Genomic DNA, 16,743 nt, shown 5'->3' on the forward strand with positions numbered 1-16,743 from the left:
GGTCCATGCTTTTATTAAACTGATAATACCAAAATATTCTCTTCTAACAAAGAAAAGGAGATCGATATCCGATAAGAGCAAAGGGGCGCGTCTTATCTCAATTCTTCGAACGATCAACGGTTTTTTTTTTAGTCGCTAAACTGTCGCGATTGTCACCGTCGCAGCGGTAGGCCATGTTGGTCGTTTTCAGTCTTAACGGTTCACCGTGCGGTCGGTCGGCCACAGTTTCGCAATTGGTGCACTCTCCGGCAGAGCAGCGCGGCGCGGTGCGATGCACAACACAGCAGATCTATACGTTGCGCGCTGCAACGAGTTGCAGACAAGTGCATGGTTCAGCGACCCCGCCGGTCGAGAAACGCCGCCGGCCGGGCCTCGGTCCAGCACGGCTCGAACGCTGGTCCGTTGCACGACAACGACGTTACTGCACACTTCTCAAAGGCGAGATAATCGTCATCGTAATCGTTGGAGCTTGAGTAGTGAAATCTGAGCGTTAAAAGAAAGATAGAGAACGTAACCCTGACAACATGGGATCCTTAAAGGCACCATCGATATTTTGTGCGACTGTGAATTCTGGTAGATTTAAATCTATAAAAAATAAGTAAAATACAATTCGATTTCTATAATCGTAAAAATTTATTGAAGCTTTAAGTATATCAGAATTTTTTCAAATTTTTATGTAATCTGGAATAAAAAAAATTTTGCTCCGTTTCTCAAAGATTTTTATTACTACAGAATTAAGATTCCATAGAGTTGAAATCCCATGTCGCTGGCGAAATATTAAGGACGAGTGAATCAAATTTGATAACTCTCCCTCTCTCCGAGAGTACTTCATGGTCTAATCTATCATCCCCGAGAACATTCAACTGCGATTGATTAATTTATTCATCGCTAGAAGCTCCAGTCTTGGAGAGAATATTTTACTGATCATTTACTGAACATATAAAAAAAAAACAAAATTTATCTCGATGCAGAATACAAAAAAAGAATTCGTACGATTTTATGCTTCGAGCAATGTAACTTGATATATCTACGGTGAGAGAAAACGAAAGCTTCAATTTGTTAAATCGACTGGTCACGGTTGAGCATATTCCTTGACCTAATCTAATCTCGAGAATTATAACTAGCCGATTCGCTACTGCTTTAAAAGTTTCGTCGCGTGTCTTCGGCACGCAGGTATTCTCAAACAAAACTGGCTCGGCTTGCTTGTCCGAATTTTTATCAAAATGACGCCAAACTATCGCTTTTACTCGTGATAAAACTCTAGAACGAAATATGAAAAATGATTGTAGAAAAATCATGGAAATTCACGATACTACTGGTCGTTTATTCTCCTCATATTCGATGTGATTGATCAATTTTTTATGACTTAAGGTTTAATTTTACGTCTTAACATCTCATTGTAAACGCCGCTTAAAACAGGCAGAATCGTTTGATGGTCCGAAAGGAGATACACAGTTGAGTGATAATTTGATGTGTGATTTACGGGCTAACGCGTTTATACACGTCGCTGCTTATCGCAACGTCTAAAGACTAAGAGAGTTTCACTTTTAATCGTATTCCTTTTTCCTCTCCTCATGACTTTAACGTTGCCTCTGGTCGGCTATATCGACAGAACGTTGTATATGTACAGTCTATAGATCTTGTGTATAGTACAAGATTTTTGCGCGTCAAGCGCTTCTACAAATCCGTTAACGCAACGTGGTCCCTTCGTGTCTCTTACGTGTCGAAACTTCCTCTTGGAAAGTACGTAATAAAAGTTAGCTTAGTCACGGTCTCCTTGTTGACGTTAGGTAAAACACCACACAACGGTATATAAACATCACGTAATTGCTACTTCCAGTCCGGCGTACGCAATATACCGTACATCGCGCCTACATAAATATTACGGATCGAGATTATCAGTTTGCCATGTATTGAGTAAATGACATGGATCATCTTCATGTGCCGCTTTTAGATCTCCCAATAAGAGTCTGGACATGAGCCGTAGTTTTATATGCAGAATAGTAGTTTTAACAAAAATCTACAAAAAAGAAAGGCATATATTTACTATTTCTTTCTTTTTTCCACTCTATTCTATCTCTTTGTTATTTATTTCTCTCTGTCTCGGAAATTGTTGAAATATGGCGAATCAATCAAAAGAGACTTTCTCATGTCTAGACTCTTGTTAAAAAGTCTCTAGCCGCTTTCAAAAAGATAATAACTTTTGATTGAGGTAACGTAACCTGTTTTTTTTTTAACATAGTCAACACAAATGTTGTTTTATTTTTATTATTCATTAATGCCAAGAAGGGTAGAATGGCGTTGGTATCGTGTCGGTATTGTGTCTTCTAAGAGAAAAAGAATTCTATAATAATCGAACGTTTTTATATAATTCACGTAACGAGTTTTGCAAAATAAATTCTTCTCTACATTCCTCACCTCCTCACCCTTAGTCTATAATCTCCAAGTTCGACTTGGTGCATTTTCGGACACGCGGTGGAGATATACTCACCGCAAGCGATGAGCTCCGGTGATACCAGGCCGGAGAGATCGGGTTCCTCGCCGTACCAGAAGATCCAGAGCTCCTTGGCGGCGGTGAGGGAGAGCGGCGGGGGCGCGGGCGAGGGCGCGATGCCCAGGTCGAAGATGCCAGCCCCGGGCGCCGAAGCGGCGGTGGCGGCCGCCGCCGGGCCGGAGGTGGCCGGCGTGGCGGCCACTCGTCGCCACACGCACAGAATGTCACCAGCTAAACATCGCGAGAAACTCGACAGCACCGGGTCCTCGAGGGGTGTGCCGCCGAAGCCACCGGCCACCTCGCCCCATACGAGTTTCCTCCATTTAATGCCGCAGAGGGATGTCTGTCAAACAATAGCGACGATTAGTGATCAAAGGGTTAATCGATGGTGAGGTGGGATATCTCGTTAGGGATTTGCGAGGGTCATGATTTTCATCGGAAATTAGAACACGCGTTCTGCCCGGGGAATCCCCCTCATCATGAACACACTCGAGATTTGCGCGATAACGCCGTAATAAAAAAAAAATAAATAAATAAAAGCAGAACCGTGACTGGCGAATTTACTGCAGTGACACACATGCTTGTTTTTCCGATAATAGTTATATTGTTTTTTCGAAAATAGAGGTTTTCCATTTAGAAATTCCTACTTTGCAGTCATGCGTCATACATGTAATCACGATAAGCGGCTTTGGGATTCCGACGTTGTGTCCCTTATTTTCAAAAAATGTTTAAAATCTTGCTTATAAATTATTTATTTGATAAATTAAACAAATAAATTATTTGTAAAAATGCAAAGATTACATTTACTACTCTCGAGTTTTTATACAGTAATCTGAACGCATGAATGCAACTAGTAAATCTAGTAATAATGAAAAAAAAGTGAGTGATATCAAACGGGATTGCTCTAACGGCTGTTAAAAATCATCAACTCCGTTAGTTTACCGTTGCTGTTTAATTCGCGATAATGAGGTATCTAGTTTTCTAGATCTCTAGAAGCAGAATAATTGGTCAGATTTGCCAGCAAAATATCAACAATAAGCCGTAACAATCTAATGAAAATACGAACGTAAAAATCTACACGCTCTTACCGAACAAAAGATAACATTGGCCGTGAACGAATGGTCGGCGGCAATAACGTCTTCGCGAACGGAGACGTTAAATCGTAAGGTAATAAATTATCCTTTGAGCGCGAAACGTGCATTACCCAGTAAAATAGACATATACAGGGAGTGTGGCGCGCGGCTCGCCGAGAAAGCGACATCGGGTCGGTCCTTGACCTTACGGCACAGTGTCTCTATTTGTCACGCGACGTGACAAGCCGCTAATTTATTCAAACGCATATTATCGCATACAATCGTACCGTGAAACGTTTTCAACAAAACAGGCATGCGCAATCGACTCGCTAATCGCTCGATTGATTAATTGCATTTCGACTATTCCTGCCTGAGACGCATTACTTCCGATTCATCGGTCCATTTTGAACCAGGTCTACTAATGCTCGTTTTCACTAATGATAGTTTAACTTTAATCTTGGTTCAACTCCTTTTCTTTTTATCTTTTTCTAGTTCTAAGAAGCGTAAGTTAAACCATAATTAAATCTAATCTATATTGATAGAAACGGGTATAAATCTGAATATAGAGTCATTGAGAAAAATGTTTTGATTGTATCAACAAGAACTATAAACAAAATAATTCTAATAACATAAATAGGAATTCTAGTTATCTTAATTGAAATTCTGATTATCTCGAGTAGAATGTTTAATTATCCAGTTAATGCAACAAAATTATAGAATTCTTTATTATGACTGTTTCATGTTCTTAGTTTCTCACTGGATTTAAATGTCACAACAGTTGGAAAACCACTTTTTTTTATAAACAGCCATTTTAATATTCTGCTAAATCACTCAACTTTGATCGATGCACCATGATAACAATAGGAGAAAAATATCTCTGTGAAAATTTTTTATATATTTCGAAATTACAGCAATCGAGATAAAGTTAATTACTACTTGATGACAGATAATTCATTTCTTTTCTCGTCAAGGACGTTTGATATCTGAGATTTTAAACTTCATCACGTATTTTCTAATATCAAACAGGCTTTTCGAAATTTAGAAATTTCTGTGTTGCAAAATCGCGCAAAACTTTCTCTCGGAGACCTTGCTTTTGTATCTCAAGCTTTGACTCCATTCGCGTTTTCTTCTAAGAAATATCTATTGAAACTTTAATCTTAAAGTCCGTTTTTCTCCTTGACACATATCATCGATGTTTCATTTTTTAATATAGCTACGTCTTGAAGTATATTAAAGCAGATCGAAATATATAGAGTTATCGATGCTTATTCAACTATATCAGTCGTGATTCAATATCAGAAAGCTCCTCTCTTTTCTTTCTATTTTTTCTGTCAACATTGGAAATCATTATTGACTATTTTAATTTTTTAAGTTAATATAATATTTCTTGTGTGTAAAAGATTCTAAAATTCTTTGACTTTTCGATAATTATATTCTTTATACTGAATTTGGTTTTTTCTCACTTTCTTTATTTTCTTTGATAATTTAATCGCTTAGTCTTTTTAGTGAGTAAGAAACGTAAGTATACTTTTAGTGTTAATTACAGATAAAAAAATACAACAAAGAAGCATAGAATTGTCGATGAGCACTAAGATTTGTTTAGACCAAAAATAACGAGCATACGGCATCAGCGCGTCGCGTAAGGTCAACGTCAAAGCCGTCGTCAAGATTTCGCGCGCGCGGGGCCCTCGCCCGTATCCGTTCGTTGCATTGACGGAAAATGTCCTATCTCCGTTAACGAGAGGGAGTCCATTCACCCCGGATTTGGTATCTTCATCGCACCTGATTCCGCGCGCGCTTCCCAGCCGCGCCATGCCGCGTCGCGCCGCGCCGCGCCGCGCGCCGCCCGCGCCGGTCCCTCGACGATTAGGGACGGGGTGTCCCGCCGCGCGGTCAACGGCGAGTCATCGACGCGCGCGTCACGGGAGTCGATCGTGTACCGAACGCGTGCGCGGCGCACTTCACGCTGTCTCGCTCCGAAGTGTGTGCGTGCGTGCGCACGCGCGCGTGCACGCTCTCTCTCATGAACTCTGATTGACAACGCAACGAGCGACGCGCGCGTATAAACAATGCGCGCTTAAGCTCACTTTAAGCGATGATTTACGCTTCCAGACTTCAGAGGGAAGATTTCTATTTGCTCTGTCCATTTTTATTAAACTATTTCTATTTATTTCAAACTTCGGAAAAATATTTTATCTATTCTGTTTATTTATTTTTCTCTATAATTAAAACATTATATTTTTATAATTTTTCTCGCGATATATTATATAGACTTCTAGTCATATGTATTTAATATAAATGTATTTCTGATTCTTCAAATATTTTGTACGAATGTCCATGGGAATGAGATGAAAACGTGTTAAAAACATTCTGGTTATTGTTTATTATTGCTAACGCGAAGATTCTTCAAATCGTGCGTACAATTGACGCCGATTATTGGATGAAAATTATCGAGAATCTTCTCGTTTTGTTGAAATTATTCGCGATACAATAGTACGTTAACTGTCAGTATGAAGCATGCGAGAATTGCGAACTGCGCCTTCGCGTCTAACCAGTAGGCATTCCAGAGGATGATGGCAGATACCGTGTGACGCCATTGCCGATGCATTCAGGGGGCTCCGGCAACTTTGAGGGGAGCCGTGAGAACCACGCACGCGCGCACAGTCGCATAGTGGGCGCGCGCCCATCGTCCAATCGGCGCCGGGCGTCTCCTTACGTCAGAGAACCAGCTGACATAATCAGAACGATTCAAATGTGTATACAACCACCGCGCAGGCAGGTAATAAGATCTTGGCACCTACGGCGATCTCCCGATCGCGCGAATTACGTCAGAAAGGGTCTGAAGTTGGTCGTGTCAAGAATTCGGTAAAATAAAAATCCGCTTCGCCCATAATATTCTCTCTATAAGATAAAATAATTTCCTTCACAAAATTTATTTTAAGATGAAATCCTTTTAATCGTTTTCGAATGCAACCATTTGATCTTTTTTTTAATTAGCTTATATAATAGAATAATCGGCAAATAGATCTTTATTGTTTTTAATTTTGAAAGCCAGTTTTGAAGAGATTATTTTTTTTTTAGAAAGACATCCGGTAAAGCGTGTGTACATATCGATTTCTCTCCAAACTGAAGGGATGTCAGCGCTCTCTGCATTGACCCAGTCATGTATTTTTGCCATAGTGGCGGATGGCAAGTTTCGTCGAAATGCTGCAACCGATCGATAAGAATTTTCCCCAAAGATCGAGGGCATCGCCTTTCAGAATATGGTGACGCTTACTCAGTGACCGGGTCAGGATTCGTTATCGACTGATACGAGATATCTCTCACAACGTCATATCTCTGCATCTCTGTCTCTCTCTTGATATATAGAGTCGTAACAAACGTCATTGAATCCTATAACGATTCGAGGATTGGCACAGAATTTTCAAGATTCCGAAATGAGAAATCTCGGCGATACGACTATTCGTGTTACACGACTATCTCGTTTCATCGCGGCAAGAGAGAAGCTTCATCTCTTTCTCGAGAGTGCGTGGTACGCGGCGGCCGAGTCTCGTGGAGGCGTAACGATCGGTCGATAACGCTCCGCGCCTTCCGCGGAGAGGACGAGCGGCACATCGCACACTGTCGGAAGGTAGGGACGCCACGCGCGTAGTGGCGCCTATCACATGCCGGTGCAGTGTGATTATGTGACTTCTCTTGGGCACACACACATACACACATACACACACACATACATATATACATATTTAATATGTACATTTTCCATCATTATTTTCTTTTTTGTAATATTTCTTTTACTGTTTTGTATGCCTTTACGCTTATTGTTAATGTTTAACACTTAAGAGTGCATAATAAATAAAACTATCTATATTATATCTCTTTCTCTTTCCCGCGTTCTCTTCCTCACGGAAGAGAATATGTGTACCACACCGTGCAACGGCGAGACAAAATTTTCGCGCGCACCGATCGTTCGAATGTTGATGAGAGAGGGAGAGGGAGTGAGTAACCAAAGGCGCCCGTCGTAACGCTACGGGGCTGTCAAGCCCGCTGATCAATACAAGCAAGGCGACGTGCAAGGCCGCCCGCGTGGGCTCGCGCGTTCGACTCGACTCGGGGAACCCCCATATCCCCTCGAACCATCCGTCCACGCTGCGTCTCTCTCTCTCTCTCTCTCTCTCTCTCTCTCTCTCTCTCTCTCTCTCTCTCTCTCTCTCTCTCTCTGCCATCGGCTTGCCTCCGCCACCTCCTTCTCCTCCTTCATCTCCCCCTCCCCCTCCAGCCGGCTGTACCTTTTTCTCGCGCGACCACGGGAGATCCGGCCGATGGTCGACGTGTCGCGCGAGGTTCGCATTCTAGACGACTGTTATGGTAATCCTCCAGCGGTTCAGAGATACGTTTGATAGATACAATGAAAACTTGTAAGTGTAAAACGTGAAATTTGTAAACGATCTTTCAAGCGTTTGATATTTGTGAACGTATACACTACACGAAATACGATATAAGATAGCGTCGTTGCTGAAGCGTTTATATGAAATCGTCTACGAGAAACGACGAGCTAACTATTAATCGCACGAGGTAATGCTAAACGTTACGAAGATGATCGTGACAGCATAACAATTTATGCGCCGATATCAAACCGCAATGCCACCCGAGCAGAAAATTTATAGGTATCATCGTCAGTATCGTAACCGGTGATAAGCATGAATGTGTGAGAAAAAAATAAAAAGAATCGTGTATTCAGCGTGCGCAAAGAAGACGCACCGCGCGGGGTCAGTCACGATTAAAATATCAATCAATGCGGGGTATCCCGCATTCTATTTTTATTGCGCTGCAATGTATTTACGGTACCCGAGAGCATTCCCGCCTGCTATAGGTTCCCATTTCTGTTACTGCCCTCCTTACGCCCGTCGCCGTTAAAGCCGCACGAACGTTATGTCGCGTGCGTGTGCGTAACGAGGTAGAATTCTCTCGCGAACGAACGAACGAACGAACGAACGAACGAATGAACGAACGAACGAACGAACGAACGAACGAGCGAGCCGAGAGCCGCTCGCTTGAAAGTAGATTCACGGATCCTCGCGTTGTAATCGCCTTAGTCGAGAGAGCTTGCCTCTGCTACGGTAGATTCCTGCAGCTTGACGTTCTCTGTGTTTATACAGGGTGTCCCGCACACAGCTGCGTTTGTGTCTATTCTACAATAGGATCGTAAGCAGTAAAGGCCGGAACACAGACCTTAGCCCAACACATAATGCATAAAGCAGAAAAAAATTAACCAATCAGAAATCTTTTATTCTATAGAAAGGAAGAAAATGCAAGACTTTGACTCAATTCATTTTCTTATGCGTTATGCAAGATTCTGCACTCCCGCCCTAAGTCTTGAGAAATTTATTTGATCACAGTCAGATATAAGAAAAATAATCGACTATTGGTTAATTTCTTACGGCCCTATTGTGGTACAGGCACTAGAAAGATCCTCGAAATCCGGACGTTTTTATACAGTTGGCGAAAGCTCGTTTCGCCAAACAAGCGCATCGATTTCATTCAGCGTCGAAACGTTCCGTTTCCGTCTTCCGAGCTTCAATTCAAATCTCAATCGCGTATCAGTTACTGTGAGACACCCCGTGTACCACGGCGTGTAGGACGTGCCGCGAGATAGAAGAAGGCGCGTTAACATTGAAAATGCGTTGGGCGTTACCTGCGATGCGTTGCGTTGCGTTGCGTTGCATTGCATCGCGGCGCGGTGCATCGCCGATGCCGATTCGCACAAGCGATCGACCGCTTGAGATTAACCAGCGAGATTCTCCGCGAGCAAGAGACGCTCTTTTATCGCATGTGTAGACTTATTCGTTCGCGCGTAAACCTTTTTTCTTTCTTCTTTTTTATCGCGTCGTTCGAGCAAGGCTTTATAACGTAACTCGACTGTTCTTCCGCGAAAGCGAGAGAGAGAGAGAGAGAGAGAGAGAGAGAGAGGCTCTCGAAGAGGAAATTGAAAGCGAGGGCACGGCTTAGTGAGTTTGCTTATCGTGTACGCGATTTTTTTTTTCTCTTCGGGATTAGTTGCCGTGACACGGAGCAGATATTTTAAAAATCAACACAAAAGAATCCCTTCCCTGAGTTATCTTCAAAATAGTCTTAGGCCAGGATTCATATTTTATCCGTTTAGTCCATTCTTATTTTAAAACTGTCTTAAATAATGTCTTAAGATGTCTTATGACATTTTAAGATTCTATTTAAGACAGTTAAATATAAGAATTGATTATGAATACCGGTCTTAAAGTGCTATTTCATGAGACGTTGAAGTTGAAAAGATCAGTATGATCACGTGGTCTGAATTTTGACACTAACCTCTGACACTGGAAGTTGTTGATAAATCCGATTTAAGATTAAATGCTACATACACGACGCTACATCTTTTTGCATTTTCATTTTCTAGCGTCTATTTTAGTCATATCGCTCATTTCCACAATCTACAATGACATAACTCAGAAATGATCATTTTTTTTAATTGCTTTAAAAACTTTATAAAAAAGAATGAAAAAATAAAGAAAAAAGGAGAATATCATACTTTAAAAGAATATACTTTTATTCTTCTATCATCAGTTATTATCAAAATTGTATTCCAAGTTAATATTACAAAATTTTAATGATTCAAAATATTCAAACATTTTTTTAAAAAGAATCTTGTTTTTCAATTTATGTCACTGTTGCAGCAAATGAACGATAGAACTTATTTTGACGCAGAAAATGAGCGTCGAGCATCAGCATAGAAAGGCGCCTTGTGACGAGTTGCGTTTGAGTTTTCGAAAAGGCGCGATGTTACGAGCGTGACAGGAACAGCATTTCGAAGTAATAGTGTGTTATTAGGTGTAGTGAAGCGTAACGGTTATGCCGATACATACAAACAAATCGCTAAGAGAAGTAAACTTCGGACTAGTGAAGTCCGGGATAAACGGAGTGAAGTTGTAGCGAATGATCTCTTCAACTGAGAAGAAGCAGATCGCTGATATTATAATTACGAATTCCGTTACATTCGCTTATTTGGCGTTCGTTCGATACAATACTTTATATCTTTTCGCTTTTATTCTCGTCAGGAATTTTGTAATTACTCCGGATGATTCTATCTCCCTTTTCTGTGCCAAGACTAAGAAAAGTAGATACTTTTTTTCATTATTCTGTGAAAAAAAATGATAGAGTTGTATGTTTAATGTAAGAGCTGCTCAAACCTCCCCCAGATTTGCTGTTCCGACACAGCAACATTTCGATATTTCCTCTGAACGTTCTATAAGTGTCGATTAATATTTATTAGTGTAACTTGAATTAATGTAACTTGAAAACTATGTTTTTTCGCTTGAAGCGTGTGCATACTGCATACGTATGCAACCACGTATATATAACGCATATTTATTTATAAACGCTAGCAGACTCGTTTGCAAATTGTTTACGAAATTACTGTTATAAAATCACTAAAACCTTGCATCAAGCGCCGAAGCGTTTTATACGCTTGACGGGAAACTCGACTTTTAAATTTACGTCATTGACTATCCCGAAACGTATTGATAAAGTACATTTAAAGTTTTATAGTCCTCATGAATCGTCCTCAAACATTTTAAAGACAAGTGCATTCCTAACACTAATGCGAGTTTCCATCAATGTAGATTAACTTTAATCTCGATTCAATTTATTCTTCATCTTTTTCTAATTCTAAGAAATAAAACCGAGATTAAAGTTAATCTACATTGACGGAAACGGATATAAATCACCAAAAAATCCGCGAATTAAAAGGGTGCTTAGTGAGAGACACCTTGTATATAAACCGTTCGCTTCCTAATCGTCACAATATCCTCGCACTCGGTCTATTTTTAAGTCGCCGAGATCGAAGGAAGAAGAAAAGGATGCAGCAAAGAGAAGGAGGAGACGAAGGAGATGCAGAGGGAGGGAGAGAGGAGAAAGAAGCTTCGAACCTGAGATAGGCGAGCAACGACGACGAGGGCCCGTTGTTGTCTCAGCAGGGGGAATTAGCCAGGGCGCAGAGGCCTCCTCGTCGCGTGTTCCTCCCTCTCGTTCCTTTGCTCCTCCCCATCCCGCCAAATCACGACGGATAGTTTAAAATTCGCCTTCGACAATCGCCTTTGTGCTTCGGAGCCGCGCAGCCACCGCACCGGTCGATTCCACCGGCATATTTTCCTCAGGAATCGTACACAGTAACGGAATCGCACCCGCCGTCTGCCTTTCATCCCGCGGTGGAACCGCCGCCTCTTTCAGATTCGCGCCCCTCTCAGCAAATATAGACTCGCCGACGCTCGATATTTCTCCCATAATACTTCCGTCTCTTCCCTCTAATTATCCTTAAGACGGTTAATCACCGTCAACGGTGAAAACGGTTGGCCTGAATCTGTCGACATGCGCGATCTACGAACGCACGAAGGATTTTGATATCAAATGTGATTTCTGAAAAAACTCCGAGTAACATCGCAATGTATACGGTAAATGGTTTTGCTAAAGTATCTAAAAAATTTAGTTAGATTTGAAAATTATTTGTTGAATCATCAAAATAATTATGTGCGGTGAGAAAAATTTCTAGTTGAAAATGAATCAGAATTTTATGATTGTTGGTGCTTTGCAAGACTCAAGAGACATAGTGTAACACAATGATCATTTCATCTTTATTTAAGGTGGTTCTTTAGTAAAATGCCGAAAATTTGGGGTGTCTCACGAGGGCCCAAATATAAAATTACAAATATCTGCATAATTTGGATGAAATATTGAAATTACGTGTATATCTTAATGAAATAGTATGGAACATAAAATAGTAAAAGCTGCATCTTCATTAAACGAAAACAAGATGAGATGTTTATGTTATTTTTCGAGGTTAAATTTATATGTAAATTTATGAACGTAAATAACTTTTCAGAATGGCCGTTATTTTTTGTGATCATTGAAATCGTAATTTTTTAAACTATTATAATCTCGTTTTTAAGAAAAGTCTATGGTAAGATTTGTGTGCAGTTAGTCAAAGAAGCATTTGCGAGTCTTATATATCACTAAGTTTTTTTTTATATTAAATATAAAATATAACCGTGAAAGATTATATTTTCAACATCTTTTCTCTCTTATTTCATCTACCATAGAATTTTGCACACATCAATTTCAGTACTTCAACTTAGTTACATAAAAAAATTAAACATTTCTATGATAACTCGATTTATTAAAAAATCGCTTTAACATTGACAAACAATAAGAATGCAATAATTCATTGTGTCATCTGTGTCTCTTGATGGAAAACACTCTAAATAATCTAGTTGAGATAACCAGATGTCCAATTATAATGACCGAAATTTTGATTGATATGATCAAAATTTAACAGAAAAATACATGTAAGTAATAATTATTTGTTTCAAGTATTTCGAAATTCATATATCCGTAAATCTATCATTATAAACATCATTATTCAAAATATATGCTGAATCCTATAAAATAAGCTTAATTAATATTTCAATCAAGATTATTAAATTAAAACAAATTGGATTTGCTTATTATATAAAGTCGTATTTTCTATCAACTTTATAATATTTTTCAAATGAAAATAAATTTTTATATTGAGTACATATAATAATGAGTTTTTCTTAAAAATTTGTAATATTTTAAGATTATTATCAAAAGATATGCTTTATATTTAGAGATAATTGTTATTTAAAAAGAAAGAAATAAATTGAGTAATCACTTTTTTTAGCAATAAATTAATTTTTTTCTGTATGTATAAATTAATTCATTTTTAACCAAAAATTTTTTTTTCTCAAGCGAGGCAAGAGGTTTTGACATTGTAGCAATTAATTTGCTCATATACATAATTATTTTTGATAATCCAAAATTATTTTTAAATCTGTATCTACATATAACTAAATTTTTAGATACTTCAGCAAAAAAAATTTTAGATATTTCGTTTTTTCCATATAAATAAGATGTATATCTCGGAGTCCCATATGTGTACTTGCGATAAAGACAAAATCCGATCAGACCTGAGCGAAATTAACCGTTGACGTTTCAATAACTAAATACAATAAAGAAGAAAAATGTATGTGTGTGTGTATACAACTACCGAGTCAGGATGCACGATGCATAAAGCCTCCTTAAAATACATCTTTATCCGAGCGTATTGGGAACGAGAGGATGATTGAGCACTTCTGAATACGGCAATGTCAATAGCAAGTCCACTCATGAATAAGAGGTTCGTATTTGGACACCCGGTATGAGCGAGCTGCAATCGATTGCAAAACTTTATTACAAAAAGAGGTGTCGAAAAATTCAGAGAACCGCATGGTTTCATCTTGCTATTTCAAAAACAATGATAAATGAGCGTCGTTTAATGTCCTTTGCAAATTTGTACATTTCGCAAAGATATAATTAATTTTATTATTAATCATATCATCGTCATGTCCACAAAATCAATTACATCGTGTCGCATTATCATAAATTTGCACGCTTTTTGCTTAAGGGATTCCGCCTATCAACAAGTAAAATAAAACAAGTAATGTATTTTTTAACAATACCGGCAACGGGAGGATATAAAGAGAGTACGATGTAAAAGCAAAGCGAAACTCGACACGGTGTTCCGTGTTCCGAGGCTCTTCCATAGTTGTAACCCGCGTCCTCGCAAGAGTCGGTGCAAGGCTTTCACCTAGGTTGGGCGGGGGACCCCGTTCGCGGCTTCCCCTACTGTCTCTCTCTCTCTCTCTCTCCCGCCGGAGAGCACCAGTTTCAGCATAATCTAGCCGAGTGACTTCGTCGGTGCCGCGAGAAGCCGCCGCGTGCCTGACGTATCTACGCCTGCGAGAACGCGGGGAGTCGCTGGAACGCTACGACGACGTGGCCGCGTAAAGCTGCCCCAGCGGTTCCCAAACCCGTGCGAAATAGGGACATATACAGGGTGGTCCGTTTTTATGGTGGGCGATTCTCCGCAGAATGCCGCAGAACAAAGCGTTTTTATCAGACGACTCGCTTTCGACAGTACGATTCGGATCTACAGAAATTCGAAAATTAGTATGTTCGCGTAGCTCCCATGCATTCTCCTTAGGTCTGTTTTTTGTTCTTGCACTGGAATGTACTGGAACTCTCTTTCTCGCTTTCGTCAAATATCAAACGTATGCCCATCTCACTTTAAGTTTCAAAACTGTATACTGGTTTAGCCACAGAAAACAGACCTATGTGCGGCAGATCGAGTTTCGTTTCAACGATGAATATATATAGTGAAGTCTCCTATTTCGAATATAAATAATTTTGACTGGAAATTACTTTTTAAGTTTCAAATATTTATATTTTTAATATTCGTCACTTTTTCGCTGATAATAATGTCCATTGGACGTTCTTCTTCGTATCAATAAATTTTCTAACAAATTTTTTTAAATGATTTAAAATAATATTTAATTTAGCTGTCACCTATGAAAAAATACATCTGTTGCTGTCAATCTGTTTTGCTAATTAATTTTGACATTTCGAGGAAAGCTTTTAGTATAAAGTTCGTGTTTTAGAATTTCGATCATCGATAAATTTATCATCGATTTGGTTTAATGATCGTAAAACGTGATTAATGCGATGGGCGTGACGCGATCGTATTTAAATAATCACCACCGATTGACGACGTATTTGATATTTTCGAAGGCAATGCCGTTCTGTCATCTTGATCTCAGCGGTCTGCCACGAGATGTGGTACACCAGATGAAGTAGCTGATCGATTTTACCAACGTAATTTCCACCGCGCCACACTAAATTTGATCGCAACACGTCGCTGTTGTGAGTCGAAGGGGAAGACGGATAAACCACCATACACACAATCTTATTCATTGAATTATATCTTTCAAGCTGACGCTATACTTTTATTGCAAAAAGCAACCGCAGCTATGTCAAGGATATCGATTGGGTCAAAGTGGACCCAATGATAGCAAATGTTAAATATTTTGTTAAACAACTATGCAACCGTATAATACGCAACGATTCGCTTTTGGAAATATCGTTTATTTGCAAAAGTTATTTACTTTTATCTCGCTAGCTTTCAATGAAATTTTACCGTAGACTGCTGTGAAATCGTTTCAATTTCTGTTTGTAAATATTAATCGTCTATTTGTAAACATTATTAATTGACTATTTATATACATCAAAAATAAAGTATTTGAAAAGGAATATTCTTATATTATTATAATTCTCACTGAATTTCACTTTATCAATGCCTCAACTTGTGTTAAAGTTGCCGCGACGATTTATGTTTTAATTGAAATTCTCTTGCTCAAGTTTACTAATCGACAGTATTATCTTCATTGCGTGCCTCCGTTACTTAATTAATCCGATTAGGCACGCGTGATTGGCGCGTTTCTCGTTAGCTACTGTCGCTGTCTCGAAAAATTGTTTGAGTACCACTGTATGAGAATATTCTTACGTGCCGCACTCAAGTTTTACACGAGACTGTAGGCATAAAAACTGCCACGAGCGATTTCTTCGCAATATTTGACGGTGCGCGTGAAACCTGTAAGTCGTTGTGTATATCAATAATGTAACACGCCGTCTTATAGTAATTAAGCTTAATCGTTACACGTTTCGCATCGTCAGACTTGTTTTCACGGACAATTCTGATGTTTACACCAACTTCATTCCAGAAAATAATTCGCTCGAAATGATATTCTATAGAGAAAAAAATTGTGAATTCTTGAATAATTAATAGCTAATAATGTACGGAGATATATTTTATATATGCTTCTGTATACGTTCTATTACACCTTTTATAATACACAATTGTTTCCTACACTGAAAAAAATAATGTTATATCAACAGCATTATTTTAATTAAAAATAATCTTGTTAATTCATGACATGTATTAATGAAACGAATAAAATGTTATTAAAACACAAGCATAATGTATTTGTTTTACTAATAGTGTTATTGGATTAAAATTATTTTTAATTAAAATAATACTGTTGGTATAACATTATTCTTTTTTCAGTATATTTACTCCGCTGGAAAAAAAAATGTTTATGTCGCGCGAATAAAAGCTAATCGGTCGCATCTGACACGTAGGTAGTACATTTGGCTTTCAATTTCTATTGAATATAAGCTTTAAACAAACTCTCGATTAATTATGCTTCGATACTTAGAAATGTGACTTATGCAAATCGATTTCTGACACACGTG

General features: G+C 39.0%; 1 protein-coding gene across 3 annotated transcripts in view; it reads right to left on the reverse strand.

The window, feature by feature from the left end:
* The window catches only part of skd (mediator complex subunit skuld), a 34,476-nt gene that overhangs the window by 13,476 nt on the left and 4,257 nt on the right, over nt 1-16,743 (reverse strand). For all 3 annotated transcript variants that reach the window (XM_087409788.1, XM_087409786.1, XM_087409785.1), the window contains exon 2: nt 2,492-2,837. In XM_087409788.1, coding sequence (XP_087265914.1) covers nt 2,492-2,837 — 346 coding nt within the window. The remainder of the gene's footprint in view (nt 1-2,491; nt 2,838-16,743) is intronic.

The sequence above is a fragment of the Acromyrmex echinatior genome, chromosome 9 (assembly GCF_024713525.1).
Source record: "Acromyrmex echinatior isolate Ae372 chromosome 9, ASM2471352v2, whole genome shotgun sequence".
NCBI classification, from domain to species: domain Eukaryota; kingdom Metazoa; phylum Arthropoda; class Insecta; order Hymenoptera; family Formicidae; genus Acromyrmex; species Acromyrmex echinatior.